Raw genomic sequence first — 23,205 nt, 5'->3', positions numbered from 1 at the left:
TTTCACAGTGTTGAGCCAGGTTTTTGGCAACTGGAGGGTTGTTGGGTACCATCTTTTTACCCATCTTTCCCTTTTTTTCATCCGGTCCAGTTCGGTGTTCCGGTTTTCAGGTCCCGATGCACACCCCTAGTTCTTATAGACTAAGAATACTGTCCAAATGGCCAATGCCAACCAAAAATCCCGTCGAAAGTTAAGATAAACAATGTGTGCTTGCTTGTAGTAAAGGCATTCCATGCCAGAATGTGCAAATTAGTGACATCCATTTGACATACAATGGGAAAAATAGTGCTGCCACATCTGTATGTACTAACGTCAAGCCTACTATGACAGGCCAAATTTTTCCACCTGTTTGTGGAAAGACTACAGTTTAATTTGCTGCAGCTTTAAGGTGATTTAATTGCATCTTAAAGAGATGATTAAAAGAAATTAGTAGGAATTTAGATGAAAATAATCTGCAGAGCGCCCCTTCCATGCTTAATTGGAATGGTGGGTGGTGGTGGACTACACATATGCTATAGTATAGATGTTATCTTTTGTATACAAGTATTATGGATTTAGATTAATGTACTGTTGTTATTCATGGGAAAGAAATAGTAGAGAGATGTTTAAAAAAAGTTTTATTTGATTGAAAAAGAAAGTTATTGGAATATGAAGCTTTGGATTTATTTTTTTCAAACCAAATTTACTCAATTAGTCTCTTTATTTATTTATTTCTTTATGAAAGACCACCTCGACCTGTGGCGTGCTACCCAGGAAGGGGTTGGGTGATTTGTATATTCTTATGTTTTTAATTTTTTATATGCAAGAATAAAAGTAAAAAACTTCAAAAGAAGAAAGATTATTCAAGTAATGTGTTAAATTTAAATAGACTCTTCTTAAAAAGAAAAAGAAAAAAAAATCCTCGAACATTTGTTATCTACCATAATTTGCATTTTTTATGCGCCTATTAATCATTCTTTCTTCTTTGCGAATGTTGGTTAGGCTAGTGTGCCACCAATTGGGATTCCCATGAGATTTAAAACAAGTTTCCCGAGTGTGTTTTGGGTTGCCACAATGAGTGCATCCATTCACGTTGGTCATAGCCCTTGGTCGAGGAGGTTGTGCAGTCGGGCTTGAAGGTGAGCCAACAGCTGTGACATAGGACTGCATATGAAGTGGCACAATGATAGAAGAAGGCATCTGTCTAGGCTAACAGGTCACCTAGATGTGATCGACTGGTTGGTGAGTTCCCTTGGCCGCCAAACCAGCCGCAGTTGGTGCCTGAGTACCCATCATCACAGCTTGTCAGAGATCTTTGCGTCAGACATAAGCATATTCCTGCTCCTCGATGGGAAACAGAGCCATCTAAAAGACATCACTTCGGGCCTCGTCAAGTCGGTCATCCAAGTCATCCAAGAAGATATAAACACGGTCTTCCTGGAGAATGTCGTACTCATGGATATCAGAGCCACACTTCATCCTTTTTGGATGACGAAAGTTTATTTCTTGCCACAAGCCTTGGAGATTGTTGTAATAAGTTTCAATCGAGCCACTTGTTTGTCGCAACCGGTGAATTTGCTGTTTAAGGTCGTACACCTGAGGGGTGTACGTGCCATTAAAGAAGATCATGGAAATCGCATCCCATATTGCTTTTGCCATCGGAAATCGAATAAAGGTGCTAATCAAGCGAGGGTCCAAAGAATTGATTAACTGGCCTTTCACAACTGCATTCTGGGTGCGCCAGCGGTTGAAACTCGGGTCGGTCTAAGTAGGTGTCCCAACTTGTCTTTGCCGGCAACATACATCTCGACAACTTGGGACCAAAGGGGGTAGTTGGAGCCATCCAACTTGATTCCAATATGTGCGGAAGCTTCATAGGTAATAGTCGGGGTTGGGTATACCATGCTAAAATATGAGAATTTATGAGAGAATATTGTTTGTTGGAATTTTCTGTATATTCTTCTCCTTGTAAGAGGCCATATTTATAGTACAATATATATCATTGTAGGTTAAGGAACGTAATAACTCATAATTCTATTTACAGTAGGAAATCATGAATTAAAGTAAATCAATTACATTTAATATAGGAATTCTTGGCGTGTAAGAAAAGTAAATGCAAGTCCACAAGTCATGCGAATATATACAACCATACTATTTTTCAAATTTGTATCATCTTTCTGACATGTAAGATGTCTACAACTTTTACAAATATTAATTAGTCTCACCAGCTAAATAATATACACAGTAGAAGTTGCATGAAAACATCGTTTGCAACTAATTGATGGCTCTTTCAAAGAAAAAGCTTATAGTTGGAGGGGAAAAGAAACAAATAAGCTTGCCTTGGACAAAAGTTAGTAATTTAGTTTGATAATGTTAGTGGTGCGGTGGTAAGCTTCCAACCGGACAATATATAAATTGGGTTGAAACGAAAATGGAGTACATAAAACTTAACTCACTTTTAATCATTCTCAACATCACCATTTACTTGATCCACCAAACAAGGCCCCTTATGTTCCATTATTCGAAATCTCAAACTTGACATAACCACAATCAACACTCAATAACATTCTCTCTCTCCCAATCGGTTCCACCCAAAAACCGTGCCTTGCTATATAAGAATTCTATAGTGAGGGCCTTATATCTAAGGCCCTTAGATGATCTCTTAGCTATTAGATCAAATTGGTTAGCTGTTGGATCAAATTGGTTAGTTTGATCAAATGGTTAAGAGATATGACCTCATGGCTTTAATTTGAGCTGCGGATCCTACCCTGGAAACATAATTTGAGCTGCGATCTGATTCCATCATTAAATAGATTGACAGATAAGAATATTTGTCCGTCTGTAATAGAAATTACATTAGTAGGAATATAAGACGAAACATTTCCCGATTGGGTCTCAACTATTGGTAAAGCATACATCATCTTTCTTCCTGCTCCCACGAAAGGGACTTTGCTCTTTCCACTCGCTATAGATAGCACATAGCTGGCGTAGAACCTGCATCTCCAGCCATATATATTTTGTATGTATCAAATTCTCACATGTGCATTTATAGTTTCACTTTTGTTACATTAAATTCATTAGTCACGATCACACCGCCCTTTGTCCCTTTCAAATATATACATATATAATTATGTCCTCAACTTGTATTTTTGTTTTGTTTTGTTTTTATAATCATGTCCACATAATTACAATGTAGAGGTTAATTATCCAAAACACAATTTAATTTGATGCAATTAGTCTTAATTAGGTGTGTGGATTACATGCATATGGTTGGTCTTGGTCTCCAGGCCATATATTAACCACTAGTTGGTGCATGTGCTTTGATGATCATGGGAAAGAGTAGGCATCACTTTCAAAGTCTAATTATAATATTTATATTGCACTATCCTTTGTTTGGATGAAAAAATAAATAGAGAAAAATAACTCGAAATTTTCAATTTATTCAAAGGTCTACTGTTCCATAGTTGAAAGAAAAATCGATGCCTGCCTTGTGTCCCCTTCATTGTAATCATCCAATCATCTTCTTACTTGCATTTTACTTTTCGGTTGTCATATCACATAAATCAGACGACATACATGGAACTGGTTAACTCATTGTTCGGTTATAAGCCCTTTCCAGCCAACTCATTGTTGACTATATCTATTAATGAATTTTAATAATAAAACGGATGATTAATTACAGACAAAATTTTAGAGGGAATCACCTCAATGAAAAACGTAGTTGTAACTAGACAACTAAATTTGACATAGTAGCACTCTTATCAGTTTTAAACTGAACTAAATTTGACATATTTTGCGTAGATATGACAGGAATACGATTTGACCTAAAAGTTTTTTTGGGTCAACGAAGATCTCATAAAAGCCAACTGGCAAAGACCCAAAGGGGAGCCAAACCCAATCAAACAAACAGGACAGACACAACATACCAAAGAACTAAAAACAAGAACAGGAAGCAAAATCACCAAAAGAACAAAACAAACGAAAAAACCACACAACTGAAGATTACTTGTGGATGTGTACTCAGTTGATTTAGTTGTTGAAAGCGCGAAAGAAATTAATAAGACATACTTCTCTGGTAGAAGTTAGAACCGGCTTTAAGACGACTTTGAATGGTTAGCTTTGGAAGACTTTGAAGACGATGAACTTCTGTTCATCTTCTTGGCTTCTTCTCTTTGATTCCCTTACTTTTTTTTCGATTCTTTTTTTTCTTCACTTTTTTATACTTTCTCTAGTCGCAACTACGTTTTTCATGAGTCAGTCTATAAAAGGAGTTTATAATTTCTCCACCCTTAATTGTCTGAGAGCCATAATTAAGCATACATAATTGGAAAACAAAATTGCAATGGGAATGGAATCGTGGCGGTCGAAGTTCATTTCTCTACGTTGTTTTATTTTTCTGTCACACATTGCTACACACTGTTTTTTATTTGTGCAGACTCGGACAGTCGGCCAGGTTGATGAGTGCTCAGCCTTGCTGCAGTTCAAGGAAAGCTTTGCAATTAACAAGTTTGTTTCTACAGATCCTCTTGCTTATCCGAAGGTTTCATTTTGGACCCGAGAAGGAGATGGGAATCGGAGTAATTGTTGTTCATGGGATGGTGTTGAGTGTGATGAAGACTTTGGCCATGTTGTCGGCCTTGATCTCCGTAGCAGCTGTCTCTACGGTTCTATCAATTCCAGCAACACTCTCTTCCGCCTTGTTCACTTGCAGAGGCTTGACCTCTCAGATAATCACTTCAATTTCTCTCAAATACCATCAAGGTTCGGTGGTGATCTTTCGAGTCTAACATATCTCAACCTTTCAAATTCCTTGTTTTCCGGAGAAATTCCATCAGAAATTTCAAAGCTATCGAAGCTGTCTACCCTTGATTTGTATTTCAATTTTCGGAAAGTTTATCCTGATATTTTCCCTTTGAAACTGACCAAGGGCAACCTGAGAAGCCTCGTTCAAAACTTGACCAACATAAAACAACTTCATCTTAATTGGGTAAAGATGCACTTCACTGTGCCTGATATCTTGGTCAATGCATCTTCTCTCACATCTCTCAAACTTGGCGATTGTGAGTTGAATGGGGAATTCCCAATTGGCATCTTCCACCTACTCAAACCTTAGTGGTTATTTTCCTAACTTTAACCGGAGCAATGCCCTCAAGGAATTGAATGTTTGGGCCACAAATTTCTCTGGTATGCTGCCTGCTTCTATGGGAAACCTTCATGCCTTAAATTTGTTGGACATCTCTGACTGTCATTTTTACTCCCTTGTTCCATCTTCACTAGGAAACCTTACCCAGCTCAACTCCCTTTACATGACTTCATTTTATGACATTCCAAATAATAATTCCACAGGCCAATTAGTTTCTGAATATTCCTTGTCTTGGATAGCAAGTTTAACCAACCTCTACAGTTTGTCCCTTGCGTCCACCAAATTCAGGGGAAAATTCCCAAGTTTTGTGGCTAACCTCACGCAACTTTCATATCTAGGCTTGGGTAGTAACGGAATAACTGGTCAAATCCCATCTTGGCTTATGAATTTGACCCAGTTAACTACTCTATACCTCTGGCGTAACAATTTGCAAGGAGCAATTCCTAGGTCACTCTTCCAGCTCAAAAATCTTGAATTTCTTGACCTTTCCTCTAATAGCTTGAGTGGACAAGTTGAGTTTGATCAGTTTTCCCAGCCCAAAAAGTTAAAGGAACTTCAATTATCATACAACAAGTTATCTCTGCAGATCATAACCAATTTGAGTGCTACCAAGTTGATTTCATGCAACTTAACAGAGTTTCCAGAAATTTTAAAATATCAATCCGAATTGCAAGAGTTACCAAAATGGGTGTGGAATGCAACTAGAGAAACTTTGTTGACTCTCAGCCTCTCTTCCAACTTCTTAACGGGATTTGACCAAAATCCAATCAATCTTCCATGGCAGAATCTATATGATTTAGATCTCCAGACCAATATGTTACAAGGATCACTGCCAATTCCACCACAATCAATCAAAAACTATATGGTCGGCAGCAATCATTATAGTGGAGAAATTTCACCATCGTTCTGCAACTTGAATCATTTGCTGATTCTTGATTTGTCCAACAACAACCTGAGTGGCATGCCTCCACAATGTTTGGGGAACTCCAGTGCTCTTGGAATATTGATGCTGACGAACAATTCTTTTCATGGCAGTATTCCTCAAATGTGTCCAGATAACAATAGTTTGAAAATGGTTGATTTAAGTTACAATCAGTTACAGGGGAAGATACCAAGATCAATGGCCAATTGCACTCAATTAGAGTTTCTTAATCTTGAAAACAATCAGATAAGCGACATCTTCCCATCTTGGTTAGGAGCACTTCCAGCATTAAGGGCTCTCATTTTGGGGTCCAATCGATTTCATGGCATGATTGTGTTGGCGAGTAGAGCATATCCTATTCTATTTGGGTTTTATTTATTTTTCCTTTTGTGTAGATATTATGTAATTAGGATTCCACTTATTTCCTAATTAAACCCTACTAGGGTTTGTAACCTGTATTATAAATACCTCCTTTCGGAGAATGAAATATATCTGAAAATATTCTACCATATTGTTTGACTTGGTATTAGAGCCGACTTTCTGGTGACCTGTGTGTGTTGTGCCCACCCGTGTTCTACTGTGTGCCCTAATTTCTTTTAGGGTTCTTGTGTCTGTGCCTTTGCCGTGTTCCGCTGTGTGCTCTATCGTGTTTGTGCCTCTACTGTGTTCGTGCATCTGCCTCTACTGTGTTTGTGCCTTGTGCTCTGTCGTGTTCGTGCCTTTACTACGTGCCTCTACTGTGTTCGTGCATCTGCCTCTACTGTGTTAGTGTCTCTGTTGTCTTCGTGCATCTGCCATATTTGTGTCTGAGCTGTGATCTGTTGTATACCCTGCGTGATTTGTTGAGTTTCTGCTACAATCATGGGTGATAATTCCATTGTTGGTGCTGCTGCTGCTTCTGCAAATTTGCGTGTTTCTGACTCTATTCCAGGTACTGGCTCTAATACTTGGATAATTGACACTGGTGCTTCTGATCATATGACTTATAATGCTAAATTTTTTGATGAGTTGTCTAGTAACACCCGTGACCCATATATAACTAGTGCTAATGGTTTGCCCTCTCCAATTACTGGCGAGGGCACCATTTCTCTCACCCCAACTCTGTCATTGTCTCGTGCGTTATTAGTTCCCAATATCCATTGTAACTTGTTATCTGTTGGTCGCTTACTTGATACACTTAATGCTTCTGCTACTTTCTATCCTACCCATTGCTCTTTTCAGGATCTCAAGACTCACGAGGTGATTGGGCATGGTAAACGGATAGGGGGGGTTGTATTATTTGACATTACCTTCTGCACCAGTTCGTGATCGTGTCGTTAATACTGTTCAACGTTGCAGTGTCAAAGACAAACAGCAAATTTGGTTATGGCATCGTCGCTTGGGACACCCGTCATTTGGCTACCTTAAGCGTCTGTTTCCATCTTTATTCCGCTCCTGTGATGAGTCTAGCTTCAAATGTGAGACTTGTGTCATGGCCAAGAGTCACCGTACTGTTTTTCCCTTAAGTAATAATAAAGCTGCCTTGCCTTTTGAGTTAGTCCATTCTGATGTATGGGGTCCTGCTCGTGTGACTTCAAATGGTTTCCGTTGGTTTGTTACGTTTATTGATGACTGCACTCGCTTAACATGGGTGTATTTGATGAAGAATAAACATGATGTTGCCTCTATTCTCCCTGATTTTTGTGCCATGGTGTCTACTCAGTTTCATGCTCATGTTAAAGTTTTTCGGACCGATAATGGCGGTGAATATGTGAATCATACATTGAATCAGTTCTTTCGTGATCACGGTATCATTCACCAAACTACCATTCCATTCACTCCTCAACAGAATGGCGTGTCTGAAAGGAAGAATCGTCAATTACTTGAAGTTGCCCGCTCTCTTATGTTGGATATGTCTGTTCCTCATCATCTTTGGGGACATGGTGTCTTGGCCGCGGCCTACTTGATTAACCGTACTCCTAGTCGGGTTCTTGATTTCAAGACTCCACTTGATGTGTTGTGTGCTCTTACTCCTCCGGTTTCGGTCTCTAAGTTACCTCCGAAGGTGTTTGGGTGTGTTGCGTATGTTCATGTCTACTCCCATCAACGGAGTAAACTTGATCCTTGTGCTCTCCGTTGCGTCTTCATTGGTTATTCTACTACTCAGAAGGGTTATAAGTGTTATCACCCGCCTACTCAGAAGATACATGTCACTTTGGATGTTACTTTTCATGAAGAAGTACCCTACTATGTCTCTCCCTCCTCTTCAATTCAGGGGGAGAGGGGGAGTGAATTGAAGAGTTTCGGAGTGAAAAATATGGAAGTTTTTGGACATGAAGATGGAATTTCTGGCGAACAGGAAGCGACCGGTAGCAGGGAAGACGCGACCGGTCGCCAACGACTCTGTGATGAAAACGACCGGTCGCACATAGGAAGCGACCGGTCGCTCGCGTCGACGAGCGACAACAGTACCGATACGAGTGACACGACCAGTCGCGAGGAAAGCCATGACCGGTCGCCAGACGAAATTGTTGGTGTTTTCGAGCCTCTCTCAGAAGGACATAACAGTGATATTGGCGACTCTCGTACAGATGAAATTAATAATAGACCCCCCTCTGCCCTGCCATTGCCTCAATCAAGTTGTGATAATGAGGTACTTTCTAGTGATGTGCCTACCTATTCTTTGCCCCCACGTACTACCCGTGGGAAACCTAAAGTGCAATATTCTCCTGATATACATGCCAAGTCTAAATATCCCATTAACCATTATATGTCAACTCATCGTTTATCTAAGTCATATGCATCATATTTGTGTCAATTATCTAGTGTATGTGTGCCAACTAAGTTGCAGGATGCTCTTTCTGATCAAAACTGGGTAGATGCAATGCATGTTGAGATGGAAGCCTTGAATAAGAATGCTACTTGGGAGTTAGTTCCTTTACCAAAAGGAAAAAAGGCAGTTGGGTGCAGATGGGTGTTTACTTTGAAGCACAAGGCTGATGGTTCCATTGACCGTTACAAGGCAAGATTGGTAGCAAAAGGGTATACTCAGACATATGGAGTGGATTACACAGAGACTTTTGCCCCAGTAGCTAAGCTCAACACTGTACGCGTACTCTTATCCTTAGCTGCTAACCGTGACTGGCCACTGCTACAATTTGATGTCAAAAATGCATTCCTCCATGGTGACCTCAAGGAAGAAATATATATGGATCCTCCGCCGGGTATCCCTGTGACTTCTAAGGAGGGTGTGGTGTGCAAGCTACGGAAATCCTTGTATGGATTAAAGCAGTCTCCAAGAGCGTGGTTTGGAAGATTTGCTGCATCCATGAAGAAGTTTGGGTATGTGCAAAGTAACTCTGATCATACTTTGTTTCTGAAGCGTCATAAAGGTAAATTGACGGCTTTAATTATTTATGTTGATGATATGATTGTGACTGGAGATGATCATGTAGAGATACAGAGTCTTCAGAAGTATCTGGCTTCTGAGTTCGAGATGAAATCATTGGGTGATTTAAAGTATTTTCTTGGGATTGAAGTTGCTAGATCTAAACATGGTATTTTTCTATCCCAAAGAAAGTATGTTTTGGATTTACTTGCAGAAACTGGAATGTTGGATTGTAAACCAATTGATACCCCTAGTGAGCAGAATCATAAGTTGGGGATATATCCCGATCAAGTTCCGACTGATAAAGAACGTTATCAACGACTTGTGGGGAAATTGATTTATTTAGCTCATACCCGTCCGGACATTGCGTATGCTGTAAATATAGTGAGTCAGTTTATGCACTCTCCTAGTGTGGATCATATGGGGGCTGTGACTCGTATTTTAAGGTATCTGAAAGTAACTCCTGGCAAGGGGTTAATTTTCTCCAAGTATGGCCATACGAATGTAGAAGGGTATACAGATGATGATTGGGCAGGTTCAGCCACAGATAGGCGTTCGACATCTGGGTATTTTATGTTTGTGGGTGGCAATCTTGTTACGTGGAGGAGCAAGAAACAAAAGGTGGTGTCTAGATCTAGTGCTGAGGCCGAGTATCGGGGAATGGCCCATGGTGTATCTGAGTTACTATGGTTGAGGAGATTGTTGAAAGACCTTGATTTTGGGCCTAATAAACCCATGGATTTATATTGTGACAATACGGCTGCGATTGCAATTGCTCATAATCCTATACAACATGACCGTACAAAACATGTGGAGGTTGATCGAAATTTCATTAAAGAAAAGTTGGATGCGGAGATTGTGTCCTTCCCCTTCATCCGTTCAGAGTATCAGTTAGCTGATGTTCTTACGAAAGCTATTTCTTCAAGTATCTTTCTCAACTCGCTTGACAAGTTGGGCATGCGTGACGTCTTTGCTCCAACTTGAGGGGGAGTGTTGGCGAGTAGAGCATATCCTATTCTATTTGGGTTTTATTTATTTTTCCTTTTGTGTAGATATTATGTAATTAGGATTCCACTTATTTCCTAATTAAACCCTACTAGGGTTTGTAACCTGTATTATAAATACCTCCTTTCGGAGAATGAAATATATCTGAAACTATTCTACCATATTGTTTGACTGATTGGAAAGTCTGCAACTAACCATGACTTCCCAAAGTTGTGCATCATTGATTTATCTAACAACGGTTTTTCAGGTATGTTACCCTCTAACTACTTAGAGAACTGGAATTCCATGAAATTTGTTGACAAGAACCAGCAACCTTATTTTGAAGTCCGTCCGAAGTTATACGGCTCATCTACATATGGCTATATTTATTCATACTCAATCACGATTTCTGCAAAAGGTGTTCAGTTGAAATATATGAAGACCCCTTATCTTCTAAGATTGATAGATTTCTCAAGTAATAGATTTGAAGGAGAGATTCCAACAGGTGTCATTGGGAATCTAAGAGGCCTTATTTTGCTTAACCTTTCCAACAACACTCTCACTGGTCTCATCCCGTCATCTTTATGGAACTTGACGGCTCTTGAATCGTTGGATCTCTCCCGAAACCAGCTCTCAGGAAGGATCCCCAGTAATTTGGCACAACTCACTTTCCTTGCATATTTCAATGTATCTGATAACCATATTTGGGTTCCTATACCACTTGGCCAACAATTTGGTACATTCCTAGAAGATTCATACCAAGGAAACTCAGGTCTGTGTGGAAAGCCTTTGTCAAAGAAATGCGATAGCTCAATATTGCTACCACCATCAATCTTTGAAGAAGATGAAGATTCCGGGTTTCAAATTGCACTAGATTGGTATGTGGTTCTGCCAGGAGTTGTTAGTGGTCTAATAGTTGGAGTGGTTGCTGGGAACTTTTGGACAAGCAAGAATCATGAATGGTTTTTAGAGAAATTTAGCAGGAAGAGGCTGCCAAGAGGCACACGGGGAAGGAGGGAGGACACAGAAACAAAGTACTTATTTTAAATCCATGTATGGTGTAATGTAAGCCAAATTTACTATAAAAAATAGGGAGCTTTAGTAATACACCCAAAATAGAGCTGAAATTATAAAAAATCCCTACATGAAATTCAATTTAGAAACATACCCAAAAACCATTTATTACATATGAAATGAGTGTTGAAGTTACTATAAATTACATCTCTGCCATTGATTAACTTAAAACAAGCCCAATACAAAAAAACTCAAAAAAAACCCAAAACAAGCCCAGCAAGCCCGAAGTACATTGTTAATACCATGTCATAAAAGTACAGTGTTAATACCATTCCATAGAAGTAACATTGTTAATACCGTTTCATAGAAGTACACTGTTAATACCGTTTCATAGTACACTGTTAATACCGTTTCATAGAAGTACATTGTTTATACTATTAATACCGTTCCATAGAAGTACACTGTTAATACCGTTCCATAGAAGTACACTGTTAATACCGTTTCATAGAAGTACACTGTTAATACTATGTCATAGAACTATCTTGTTATTACTATGTCATAGTACCATCCATCTTCAGTCCTTTCCAAAGGCATAAACTTTCCCAGCATCACTGATCAACATTGTCCTGCCAGCCCCAGCAACGAAGAATACTAGTAATAACAAGATACCTCTACAAAAAAAAAAAAAAAAAAAAAAACACTGTTAATACTACGTCATAGAAGTACATTGTTAATATTATGTCATAAAACCATCTTCCTAGTAAAAATCACATTATGAATATCATAAACTTCAAGTGAATGGTATGGAGTTGTACACTTCTATCCTACCTATTATGCAAATGAAATGATGTAGTTGTTAACTTCCAAATAATCCTCGTGATACTGATGGCTTTCCAATTTGAGCATTGGGTGCCAAACAATCCTCGTGTGATTATTCCCTTTTCATTCTCCATTTTTTGTAAGGCAGCACCTGTAAATTAACATGCAAACTTTAAAACCTCCAAAACAAAAAATGATAACCTTCAATGCGCTTACTAGAACTAAAACATTGAACAGGAACATTGCACAACATTCCACATGATCTGTTATCATTCAAGAATTTATATACAAGACCAAATCATATGTGTGCCACATTAAAAAGAAAATAAATTTAACTGTAACAAAAACAGAAAGTAGGTGAGCCCATAGAAATATTAATGCATTACCTGTTCCCATCCACGCCTTACGAATTGCGTCTCTATTGTTTTTGCGACCAAAGGTTGTAAAAATTCCAATCACCACTAGTGGCCTTCTCTTATAATCAGTTCCATTAATCTCTATGAAGCGCATTGAAGTAAAACCCTCCTGTCTAGCTGCAGCCAACTCCATCTCAAGAGCTGATAATTTCTTATGTTGTTCCTTAGCAACCGAAAGCCCACATCAGAACCATAGATTCATATGTAAACTAAGAATCATAAATAAAAAACTCCATCAGAAATCTTCAATTAAACTAGATAACAAATGACTACATCTTACCTGCAGGCTATGATTTTCAATGTATCATCCACTGATATGACAGATCGCCCCTAAAAAAATCACACAAAAAACAGTTACCAGTGGTAAACTCAATTAGTCTTGAGTAATTCAACTATCTATACAAGTATACACAAAGCAATGTCAACAGCTATTCCAACCAAAAGATCAGCAGCGTACAACTCAAACTCAGCCCATAAATCCTTTCCCCTTTTCTGAACTTCTACAAATGTTGCATAACAAGAATCTATGACTATCTGCATTACAAAAGAGTCGAGGAAGAGAAATTTCCTCAGTATTCAACAAGATCAACAACTATCAAATGTAATGGTCCAATTTGAAGGCAAGGAATATTTACAGTGAAAAATGCAGAGCTACAATTCTTTCACGAGCACTAATGATTTACAGTGCCTTGACTTGAAACACAAATTACTCAAAAACATTATTAACCAAAAAGAAAGATCACAAAAACAAACCTCTGTCCCAACTTTAAAAAGAAAGGAAGGATCAGCCAGCATACGATTTCGAATTTCGGCTGACCTTGAAATGGTCTCTTCGTTCTTCTTAAGCTCATCCTTGTGAGCCTTCTCTCAGATCTGGTGCAGCATGTGGCCATGAGTGTCTGGATAAAATTACGGCTCAGAAGCTGTGGGCGTCCTGCTCATGAGTCAAACAAAAGCTGGAGAAAATGTCGCCGTTGAGGATTGAAAATTCGAAATGGCAAAGAGAAATTGAAAGTGAAAGAAGCAACGAGGAAGACAACGAACCTAAGTCTTGGAAGAAAAACCGATAAGAGCGTTGCCTAGAGCATCGAAAGGATTGGCGGAAGAAGATGAGCTTGGAGCCGCACAAACTGCTCCACGAGTCATGAGCGCATGCATCGCCATGGTCGATGCTCTTCTTCTTCTTATTCCTCTTCAATATACAACATAATTGTTATTAAATAAAAGATTTAAAAAAAAAAAATAAGTCAGCCGTTTCTCAAAATAGCAAAGGGCAAAACCGTAATCCAATATAACTGTTGAATTGAAAAAATTGACAGCTGTCGATTTTTGGGTTTATTTTGGGTGTGTTTATATACATTAAATAGTATAGGATTTATTTATAGTTTTATGTCTAGGAATGGGTATTTAACTAATTTTATATAAAAAATATTCATTAGTTATATGCACATGACAAATTCACGACAATTAACAACCAAGAAAACTTGATTTATAAATAAATAAATAAATAAACTCAAGTTCCCAAATGCCCAATTATTAATGAAAGCCTTGTGCAAAGAATAATATTTAAGGCAAGATTAGGGAGGTGAAAGACAAGATATAATATATTATTAGGTTATGTGTTGGAAACAATGACTTTACATTCAGCATACGCACCAAGTTTTCTTTTATGAGAAAATCCAATGATACTTTTTTTCTTTCCTGTTGCATTTCTGATCAAATATATAAATTAAGATAATTCCTATTCACTTGTGAAAATATAATTAGGGACCACTTCAATTTCTTTCTTCATAAATCGAATAATTTATTTTTTATTTAATTCCTATACACAAGTCTTGTTATTCACTTCTTGTCACAGAGTTAAAAAATTACGCACTACCTTTCCTGGTGCATATAGTATCCACACATGACTTAATTGATAAAGTATATGCTGAAAAACAAGATTCTCTTAATTAAAGAAACTCACTTGTCGATAAAATTTGTGGAAAAGAAACTCACTTGTCGATAAAATTTGTGGCTTTTGTTTCTTTCCACGAAGTTAAAGCACTATGTGTTGCCCTTGGTGATGCTTATAAATAACTAAGTGCACAAATTTAGTAAAATAAAAATATACGTTGTTTCGAAAAAACTACCAAATGACGGATTAGAAAGTAAACTATTGTTTTGTCAAAAATCACATTATAGTACTTTGCGTATAAAGTTTGTGAATTTACATATCTTAACGAACTTTATAGTTGGATCCAAGTGTGGGGATTGAATATGCGACATAGTGGAGATAGCGTTGGTCTCGCTAGTTTCATGGAAACTTTTGATTCTATCGAAGACACTAGAAAGTGAAAAATGAAAATAGTAATAGTTAATATTTCGATAATGCGATCGAGGAAAACGAATCATTGATAAAGCATATGTTGTCTTGGCAAAATTATGAAGGGCCGGATTGAAAAGTAAAGTTAGTAAACTGTTGTTTTGTTAAAGTTTGTATTTCATTACGTTGAGTAAAAGTTTGTGAAATATCAATCTGTACACTTAAATGATAATTCAAATGTGGAGATTGAATCATGACATAGTGGAGAGATGATTTCCAATACCAAAAAGCACAAGGAGACGAAGAGATAGAATAACAATGGTTGATATCTTGAGAACAAGAGAAAATGGCAAAGAAGTTAAAAGCATGGAAACGAAGAGAGAGAGAGAGAGATATGGGTTTTTTTACAAGAAAACGACACGAGAGGAATGAGAGGGAATTTTTAATTCAAATTTAATTTGAAATAGGTGAATTGGGTAAAATAGGAATTTTAAAATTTAAGAAGCGTGTTAAACACAATATATTTTTTTTTCTTCTGGTACCAAGCGTGTCGAGCACTACAATGCAAATAATTTTGGTTATTTAAATTTCTGCCTCAGATCAAGTAGTCAATAATTTGATTTCGGCCCATTTTTTATTCTTTTGGGGTCAATAATCATAATTTCTCATTTTTCTTTGTCTGAAAAATCACAATTTTTTTTTTTTTCTCCCACTAAATCAAAGTTTACCTCCAAAACTAAAAGTTTGTGATTTCCCTCCAAATCTTTCAAACTCAAAACGCTCCATGTCTCTCCATCTTTCTCTCGTCTCACTATTTATTCTGATCATGAGAGCACTTTCCTTCCCACCTCTCTTCTTCCCTCCCAAAATTTTAAATCCCTTCTCTTTCTGTAACCCTAAATCCATGGCTTCTTTCAAGCCCTCAATTCCCTTGACCAGCGATTCTGCTGCCTCTGTCCCTTCCAGCCGCACCTCCGGTGAGATACATGTTATCATGGGCCCCATGTTCGCCGGCAAAACCACCGGCCTCCTTCGTCGGATCCAGTCCGAGGGCAACAACGGCAGGTAAATTTCGAATTTTTATGTCTAATCCAAGGTGAATTTGTGGGGATGTTGAATAAAGATTGAAGCTTTGGTCCAGGGCAGGTGGATTGATTCTGAATTTTCATTTAATTTTGATAAAGATGAGAAATTTATAGTTTGTTGTTTGTAATTTTGATAAAGATGAGAAATCCAGTAAGGATACGAGATATACTATCGATTCGGTTGCCTCACTCCGATATGATAAAATGAGAAGAGGAGGATCGCTTGTGACTTGTCCTCTCATTCCTTCCTTTTATATTTACTGGGAAAACATCTCCATTATATGGTGTTACACATAATCTGCGCGGCGCCGCAGGAAACACCATTAATTAAACCCTAATTATTATTATTATTTTCATTTTTTGGAAAGAAGAAGGGTGCACAGACCCATCCACAAAGACTTGGGTGGGCTATATTTTCTAATATGGGGTGGGCCGGAGCACACCCAAGCCAGCTTGGTTTAGTCCCTAAACCATGGCTCTTTTGAACACTACTCATGGCTCTTTTGAAAAAGGAGAGATTAATCATTAATGTGTGCATTCTAATATGATATACCACAATAGCTTACTAATAATAAGATAAAAACAAGTTCGCTATTAGAAATACAGCTCAAATTGTACCAAAAAAAGGAAAAGGTCAGATCACACTTTTGATCCATGTAATTTGAGCAAATCTTTATTTTAGTCCCTTAGTTTCAATTTTGGCAATTGTAGTCGTGTAGTTTGCTTACTTTTATTATTATGATCCTAATGGCTAAATTAGCGTGTAAATGGCAATATAAGGGTTTTTAGTGAATTTGAAATGTTGTTTTAGGAACTACATTAACATAATTAAGCATACTACATGACTGTGACTACCAAAATTGAAACTACGGACTAAAAGTAGAAAAACTGCTTAAACTACAAGGACCATAATTTGATCAAAGTAAAATACAATAAATACTTTCTCAACCAACAAAAATGAATGAAGAAAGAGAAAGGGAAAACGTAAAGAAAAGAAAGAACGGTGTTAAAAGAGAAGAGAATAATATTTTGTATATATAAAAAAGAATTTGCCAATTGGTTTTGGGATGGAATCTCAACTTCTTTCATGGTATTAGAGCGGGTTAGATCACGTGTGAAAGCTCAATGGTCATACGTGCTCAATGTCACCTAATATATATTGTTCACATGTTAGACTTGAAAATTTGCCACACATGTGGAGGCGTAGGAGAATATGAAGGTGAAATGTCCCATATTAGAAAGTTGAGAAAGCTAGCAAGGGCTTATAAGGAATTGGGTTACTCCCCTCATTGCCAATTGATTTTGGGGTGAAATCTCAACTTCCTTCAATTTTCATACAATATGCATACATGTCGAGACCAACATGCTCCCCCAATCTCCATATCTCTGTATCTCTTTCTCATATTCCAGCCATTTAAGCAAAATTTGCAACCCTTGTAGTCAAAACTTCAAGACCCCGTTTAGTTTATGAGAAAGGAGGCTTGAGGATTGGAAATCAATTGCTTTCCCATATTTGGAAAGTCCAAGCATTAGAAATTGTTGTCTGGCACATGGGAAAGTAGAAGGGAAAGTGAAGCTCTCCTCCCAACTTGGGTTTTGTTTTCCCTCCTCATAGGAAAGTTTGGGAAAATGAGCCAACATTAAATGTACATTTTTCATGACCATTTTGTCCCCATTAACAATTTAGAATTACAATATATCATTGAATGCATTCTTTTTTTATTTGATTTAATATGGGTATAATTGAAAAATTATACAAACTTTGTTTTCTATTTCTACTCGAAACAAACATGGAAAATGAAATAAAGTGATATCTCCCAGTTACTTTCCCGGTATTACCAAACGTGGGAAATAAATCTTTCATTTCTTATCCCTTGGAAAATAACATGAAAAGTGGTTTTCCCTCAAATCCGTTCCGTGAACCAAACGAGACCCAAATCTCATCGACTAATCAAACTTAGCAAGAAAAAAAAAACTTATTTCTTTTTCTTTGCATTTAACTTTTTTATAAGAATCATTTTTTGGGATGAAAAAGTTATTCTCAATGTGAAATTTACCAACTCCATTTGATTTTGAAACAGAAAATTCGAGCTCTTTTTTATGATGCATTTGGACAATCAGAATAGTAAGGTGCACGTAAGTATGGATCCTGGTGGCATATTCTCTATATATATATATGTTAATAAGCAAACTTCCACCTATAAATAACCCAACTATATATAAACTATTTATATACCATATATATATGCATTTAGAAATCAGTAAAAATGTTTTATACAATATGATCGATAAATATGATACATGTAACATCAAACTCGTACGACCTACACCTAATATAATTTTAGTTTTTTTTTCGCTTATGTTGATAAGCTATTCAAATGACAAGAATTGGATGACTAGGCATGCAGTGGGATGGTGTGGAAACCCTAGTGGTCGTACATTGATATGAGCATTTGAGCGGCCAATATCCATGATTCATGATTGTTGTCTAAGCACTCCGTGACACATTATTATCTTCTTTAGCAATTAGCAAGGCATCCATGACATGACAGCAATGTCAACTCCTCCAAACCCTTTTTTAACCATATAGCTACTTATTTTGCCCTACTTTTAAACAGAGTTCTTCTTAGAAAAATGAAGAAAAACAATATATATATATATATATATATATATATATATATATATATATACCCAGTATAGTATGAACTTCGCTTGTTCATGCGAGTTAATTGTCACACTCATACACTCGTTGTCACTTTCCCATCTATGAATACTATGATGAAAAGTCATTAAATTTTGTAATTTATGGATGCAAGGGCGGAACCAGGAATTTTTTAACGGGTGGGCTAGCTAAAGTTATTAGCTTAAAATCTAATGCTCTTTTTATTTTATTTTTATACTTACAATTTCTATAAACCACGCACATAGGGTGACACCACAATAGAAAAGTGGATCAAACTCTCCCTCTCTCCCCCAAGTGCACTCGGGTTCAATTCGCTAGTTCATAACTCCTTTGACTAAAGTTATTAGCCATCAAATCCAATTTTTATACATATTATTTGACATCTCCATTGGAGGTGCTCTTAACTGAGCAAACAAATTAAATATAAGATGATTGTAGGCCTATAGGTTGAGTGGACAAGGGGTTATTAGGCTATATTTGGGTGGACTACTAATCTTTTATAGAGTGAAATCACATAAAAATACATATAATATTTTAAAATATTTTTTAAAGGCTACCTGGGCTAGAGCCCATGGTAGCCTTGTTGCTAGTTCCGCCCATGTATGGATGGTATTGGAATAGTCTGATGCTAGAGTTGTTCCCGCGTCGGCATGTGATGTAACACCATCAATTGGAATAAATATTGTATCTCTCGTTATGTGACTTGGTGGAATAAGATAATTTCTTTAGTCATATATTGATCTTCATCACAACGCGTCCCTACGTAACTGATGCTAGCAAAATTGTATTCGAATACGATTAGCAGTGCATCATGATGCCTTAGATAAGACCCTCACTCACTCCTTATAAACCCATGCTAGGTCCCTTAACTTTTCAATGTGAACATAAAATGAATTTCCAATAGTTATTTCTCATATCACGATTGCTTTGTTACAAATTATGGTCAAGAATGTTACTTTTATTAGTGCGTTTGGAAACAGTTTTTGGTTTATGAAAAATCAATTGTATGTGTGTATTTTTTTGTTAATCTTTGCACCAAATTGGATTATAACAGGTTTAGTACTTTTGGTTTATAAGCCATCCATGTCATAAATCTTTTCTTTCTAATTTGACAGTCTTAGAAGAAAAAAATCTTTCGCCCAAATTGGAAATTGAGCCAAGAGCCATTGTAGGTAATTCATGTTCTAAAGCTGAGCAGCTTAATTAATTACTAATTAGAGGATGGTTGACCAACATTCAACTTCTTAATTGGGCAAATAAATATTAACGATGAGAGCTTTCCGATGGGAGTATAAATTTGGTTGAAAGCAATGGAGTTTCATCATACTCCAAAGAAAAAGGAAATAACAAAGTCTCAAGATGGGTTTGAAACTGAAAAATGTCTTGCCAATGTTCGTGTTCTTGTTGTTAGCATCCACAGCTAAAGCTCAACCTGCTGCCTTAGATGTGACAAGTGCAAAATATGGTGGAAAGCCAGACTCTGATATTACCCAGGTAACAAAAACATTTGTATTCATATTCGGTTCTGATTAGAATTTGTTTCTACAATTGTTTGCCAAACTAAATCATTAACAGTTTTAAATTTGTGTAATGTTAATTAGGCTTTAGAGAAGGCTTGGACAGATGCACATGTGCATCAACAACGCCGAGTAAAATTGTTGTTCCAAAAGGAACATTCAAGTTTGTAGGAACAACTTTTAAAGGTCCTTGCAAGGCTGCTATTGAGTTCCAGGTCCAAGGAACATTGCAGGCTCCAGTAGATGGCAGCCAGCTCCCGAAGGACGACACTTGGATTGGTTTCGACCACGTCGACGGGCTCACCTTGTCAGGTGGTGGAACTTTTGATGGCCAAGGAGCACAGTCTTGGAAAAACAATGATTGCAACAAAAATAGAAACTGCAAAACCAAACACATTGTAAGATGATTTAATCCTACCATGTTGTTCTATATACTTGAAAATCTTCTTGTGTCACACAGGAGCATTTTTGAATCTTGCTCATTGATCAATTCTTGACTTGATGATACGTGATCCAGATTCACAGCCTGACAATATAAACATATTTGTGTTTGATTTGTTTTCTTAATATATGCAGAATTTGAGGTTCCACTTCCTCACCAATTCCAAAATTTTGGACGTAACTTCAAAAGATAGCAAAAATTTCCACGTCAATCTTTTGAAGTGCGAGAAGGTTGAAATCAAAGGATTTACCGTCTCAGCACCTAAGGAAAGCATGAACACTGATGGAATTCACATTGGGCGTTCAACTGGGATCAACATCACTGACACAACCATCGGAACTGGGGATGACTGTATTTCGATCGGTGATGGTAACAAGGACATCACTGTGACCAACGTTACTTGTGGGCCAGGCCACGGCATAGCCATCGGGAGCCTTGGAAGGTACCCAGAGGAAGAACCCGTGTCCGGCATCAACATTAAGAACTGCACCTTGACTGATACAACGAATGGTGTGAGGATCAAAACATGGCCTGCTTCCCCAAAAGATGGCACTGCCTCGGATATTCACTTTGAGGATATTACCATGGTTAATGTGGGTAACCCTATCCTCATTGACCAAGAGTACTGCCCATGGAACGAATGCAAAAAAGGGGTATCTATCTATAACAATTTATTAACATCATATATATGTTCCTTGTTAATCAAGTCATCATTTACTGAATCTTTAAAAGGATTTAAATTAATCAATTAATGAATGGTTTTGTGTAGGTTCCTTCCAAAGTTAAGATTAGCAATGTTAGCTTCAAGAACATCAAGGGCACATGTACCGACCCAGTTGCTGTGAAGCTTGTATGCACCCAAGGCATGCCATGTGAGAATGTGGAATTGAGTGACATTGATTTCAAGTACACCGGAAACAAAGGCCCTATTACCTCTGTGTGTTCTAATGTCAAGCCGACAATTAATCGAGTGCCACAGCCTCTTGCTTGCGCTACTGGCGCTGCTGCTGCTTGATCTAACAAGCACAGCCCATGCTGCTGATGTTTCTTCAGAGACACATTGGTTGTGTGCTCTTTGATTTTGTGCTAATTGTACTTGGTGTTTTCATCTAAGAGGGGGAAAATATCTCAGTACATTTTTTGTTACATCTTAAAAGAGATGAATAAATCTTCTTTGGATATTTGATTAAAAAATAATGTTATTGGAATATGAATTTTCTTTGGATATTTGTTTAACCAAATTTACTCAATTAGCCTCTTTATTTAATTGTTTCTGTATAAATGACCACCTCGACCAGTGGTGTGCTGGGAAGGGGAAGAGGGAGGGGTGATTCAGTCTTATGCTTTTTATTTTTTGTGCAAGAATAGAAGTAAAAAAAACCTCAAACATAAAAGAAGAAGAATGATTATTAATTCAAGTAATGTATTGAGTTTAAATACACATTAAAAAAAAAAACTTAAAAATTTGCCTTGAACATTTGTTATCTACTATCATCTGCATTTTTTATGTGCGCCATATTAATCATTCTTTCTTCTTTGTAGATGTGGATTAGGACAAAAACAATGTGCCAATCCCCTTGCAATATGAATCTTCTTTTGATATTTGTTTAACCAAATTAACTCAATTAGCCTCTTTATTTAATTATTTCTCTTCCTAGATATTTAGTAAGTTGTAAATGTTGTCAGACTGTGAATGCGGGCGTATATCTTAACATCTTAGTAACCTTTTGAGTATGCTATCGATTTTAGGCTATTAATAGTTCTTCGAAAGAAGCATACGCATGCACAACTCCAAACACAATTGTGATAGCAAAAGGAAACTACATGGCTGGTCCAATGAAGTTTCAAGGGCCCTGTAAAGCACCGGTTAGCGTTCGGGTTGAAGGAACCCTGCAGGCTCTTGCAAAGCCAGAAAAGCTCAAGTCACAAGATGGTTGGGTTCTTTTCCAAAATATTGATGGGTTAATAGTCTCAGGAGGTGGCACTTTTGATGGCCAAGGATCAATAGCTTTATCCAAAAATGATTGTACCACTACTACAAAATAGTTAAACCACGACACAAAATAGATGAGGTGCATCTTAAAACCGTCGTTATGTTTTAAAAGACGACAGTATTTTTAAAACCGTCATGATATATCATCTTATACACTACTAGCGTTAGATTGATTTTTAAAAGACGACACTTGTCACTAACAAGCGTCGTCTTTTAAAACATGCTGAACAGAAAAAAGGCCACTCGATTTTTAAAAGATGACGCTTGGTAGTGACAAGTGTCGTCTTTTAAAAATCAAGTGGCCTTTTTTCGGTAAAGACACGGTTTTTTTGAAAGAACTGTCGTTTATTATATGTAAAGATAACCCTTTTTTTTTAAAGAACAGTCGTCTATTATATGTAAAGACGACGGTTTTTTTAAAAAAAGGGGCCGTGTATTATATGTAAAGATGACGGTTTTTTTTTTTAAAATAGGGTCGTCTATTATGAAGTAAAGATGATGGTTTTTTTAAAATAGGGTCGTCTATTATATCTAAA

The 23,205-nt window shown here is 37.2% G+C and overlaps 1 protein-coding gene, 1 long non-coding RNA gene and 2 pseudogenes across 10 annotated transcripts; 3 read left to right on the top strand and 1 right to left on the bottom strand.

Moving 5' to 3' along the window:
* The first annotated feature begins 4,147 nt into the window (after window positions 1-4,147).
* Window positions 4,148-11,442, top strand: LOC110770222 (receptor-like protein 7; annotated as a pseudogene).
* A 117-nt stretch (window positions 11,443-11,559) lies between these two features.
* Window positions 11,560-13,851, bottom strand: LOC110744711 (hydroxyproline O-galactosyltransferase HPGT1-like). 8 transcript variants are annotated; one of them, XM_088250100.1, is made up of 8 exons: window positions 13,689-13,851; window positions 13,398-13,578; window positions 13,083-13,178; window positions 12,925-12,974; window positions 12,615-12,807; window positions 12,238-12,379; window positions 12,005-12,080; window positions 11,560-11,943 (listed from the first exon to the last, which is right to left on the bottom strand). In XM_088250100.1, the coding sequence occupies exons 5-8, from the start codon at window positions 12,775-12,777 to the stop codon at window positions 11,839-11,841; spliced, it is 486 nt and encodes a 161-aa protein (XP_088106226.1). In that variant the 5' UTR covers window positions 12,778-12,807; window positions 12,925-12,974; window positions 13,083-13,178; window positions 13,398-13,578; window positions 13,689-13,851; the 3' UTR covers window positions 11,560-11,838. The 8 variants fall into 8 exon arrangements, with proteins under 8 accessions (XP_088106226.1, XP_088106227.1, XP_088106225.1 ...); XM_088250101.1 differs by having other exon boundaries at window positions 13,102-13,178; XM_088250099.1 differs by having other exon boundaries at window positions 12,925-13,178; window positions 13,398-13,600.
* Window positions 13,852-15,646: 1,795 nt separating this feature from the next.
* Window positions 15,647-16,290, top strand: LOC148295980 (uncharacterized). The gene is made up of 2 exons (XR_015834678.1): window positions 15,647-16,014; window positions 16,174-16,290. It is a non-coding gene; the product is annotated as an uncharacterized LOC148295980 (long non-coding RNA).
* Window positions 16,291-20,043: 3,753 nt separating this feature from the next.
* LOC110749985 (exopolygalacturonase-like) lies at window positions 20,044-21,836 on the top strand (annotated as a pseudogene). Its single transcript, XR_015834646.1, has 4 exons — window positions 20,044-20,211; window positions 20,319-20,632; window positions 20,811-21,329; window positions 21,446-21,836. The product of XR_015834646.1 is annotated as an exopolygalacturonase-like (transcript).
* Window positions 21,837-23,205: the final 1,369 nt, after the last annotated feature.

Source organism: Prunus avium, chromosome 3, assembly GCF_965620075.1.
Source record: "Prunus avium chromosome 3, drPruAviu1.hap1.1, whole genome shotgun sequence".
Taxonomy (NCBI): domain Eukaryota; kingdom Viridiplantae; phylum Streptophyta; class Magnoliopsida; order Rosales; family Rosaceae; genus Prunus; species Prunus avium.
The sequence above is the reverse complement of the archived record's forward strand: the minus strand, read 5'-3'. Positions and strand labels throughout refer to the sequence as shown.

What these genes read in the sequence shown, in the direction of transcription:
- LOC110744711 (XM_088250099.1), bottom strand. Translation starts at nt 12,777, where the DNA reads ATGGAGTTGGCTGCAGCTAGACAGGAGGGTTTTACTTCAATGCGCTTC. An exon ending in TAAGGCGTGGATGGGAACAG is followed by an intron (nt 12,380 to 12,614) that starts GTAATGCATTAA and finishes GTTAATTTACAG; the next exon opens with GTGCTGCCTTACAAAAAATG. An exon ending in TCAGTGATGCTGGGAAAGTT is followed by an intron (nt 11,944 to 12,004) that starts TATGCCTTTGGA and finishes ACAAGATAGTTC; the next exon opens with TATGACATAGTATTAACAGT.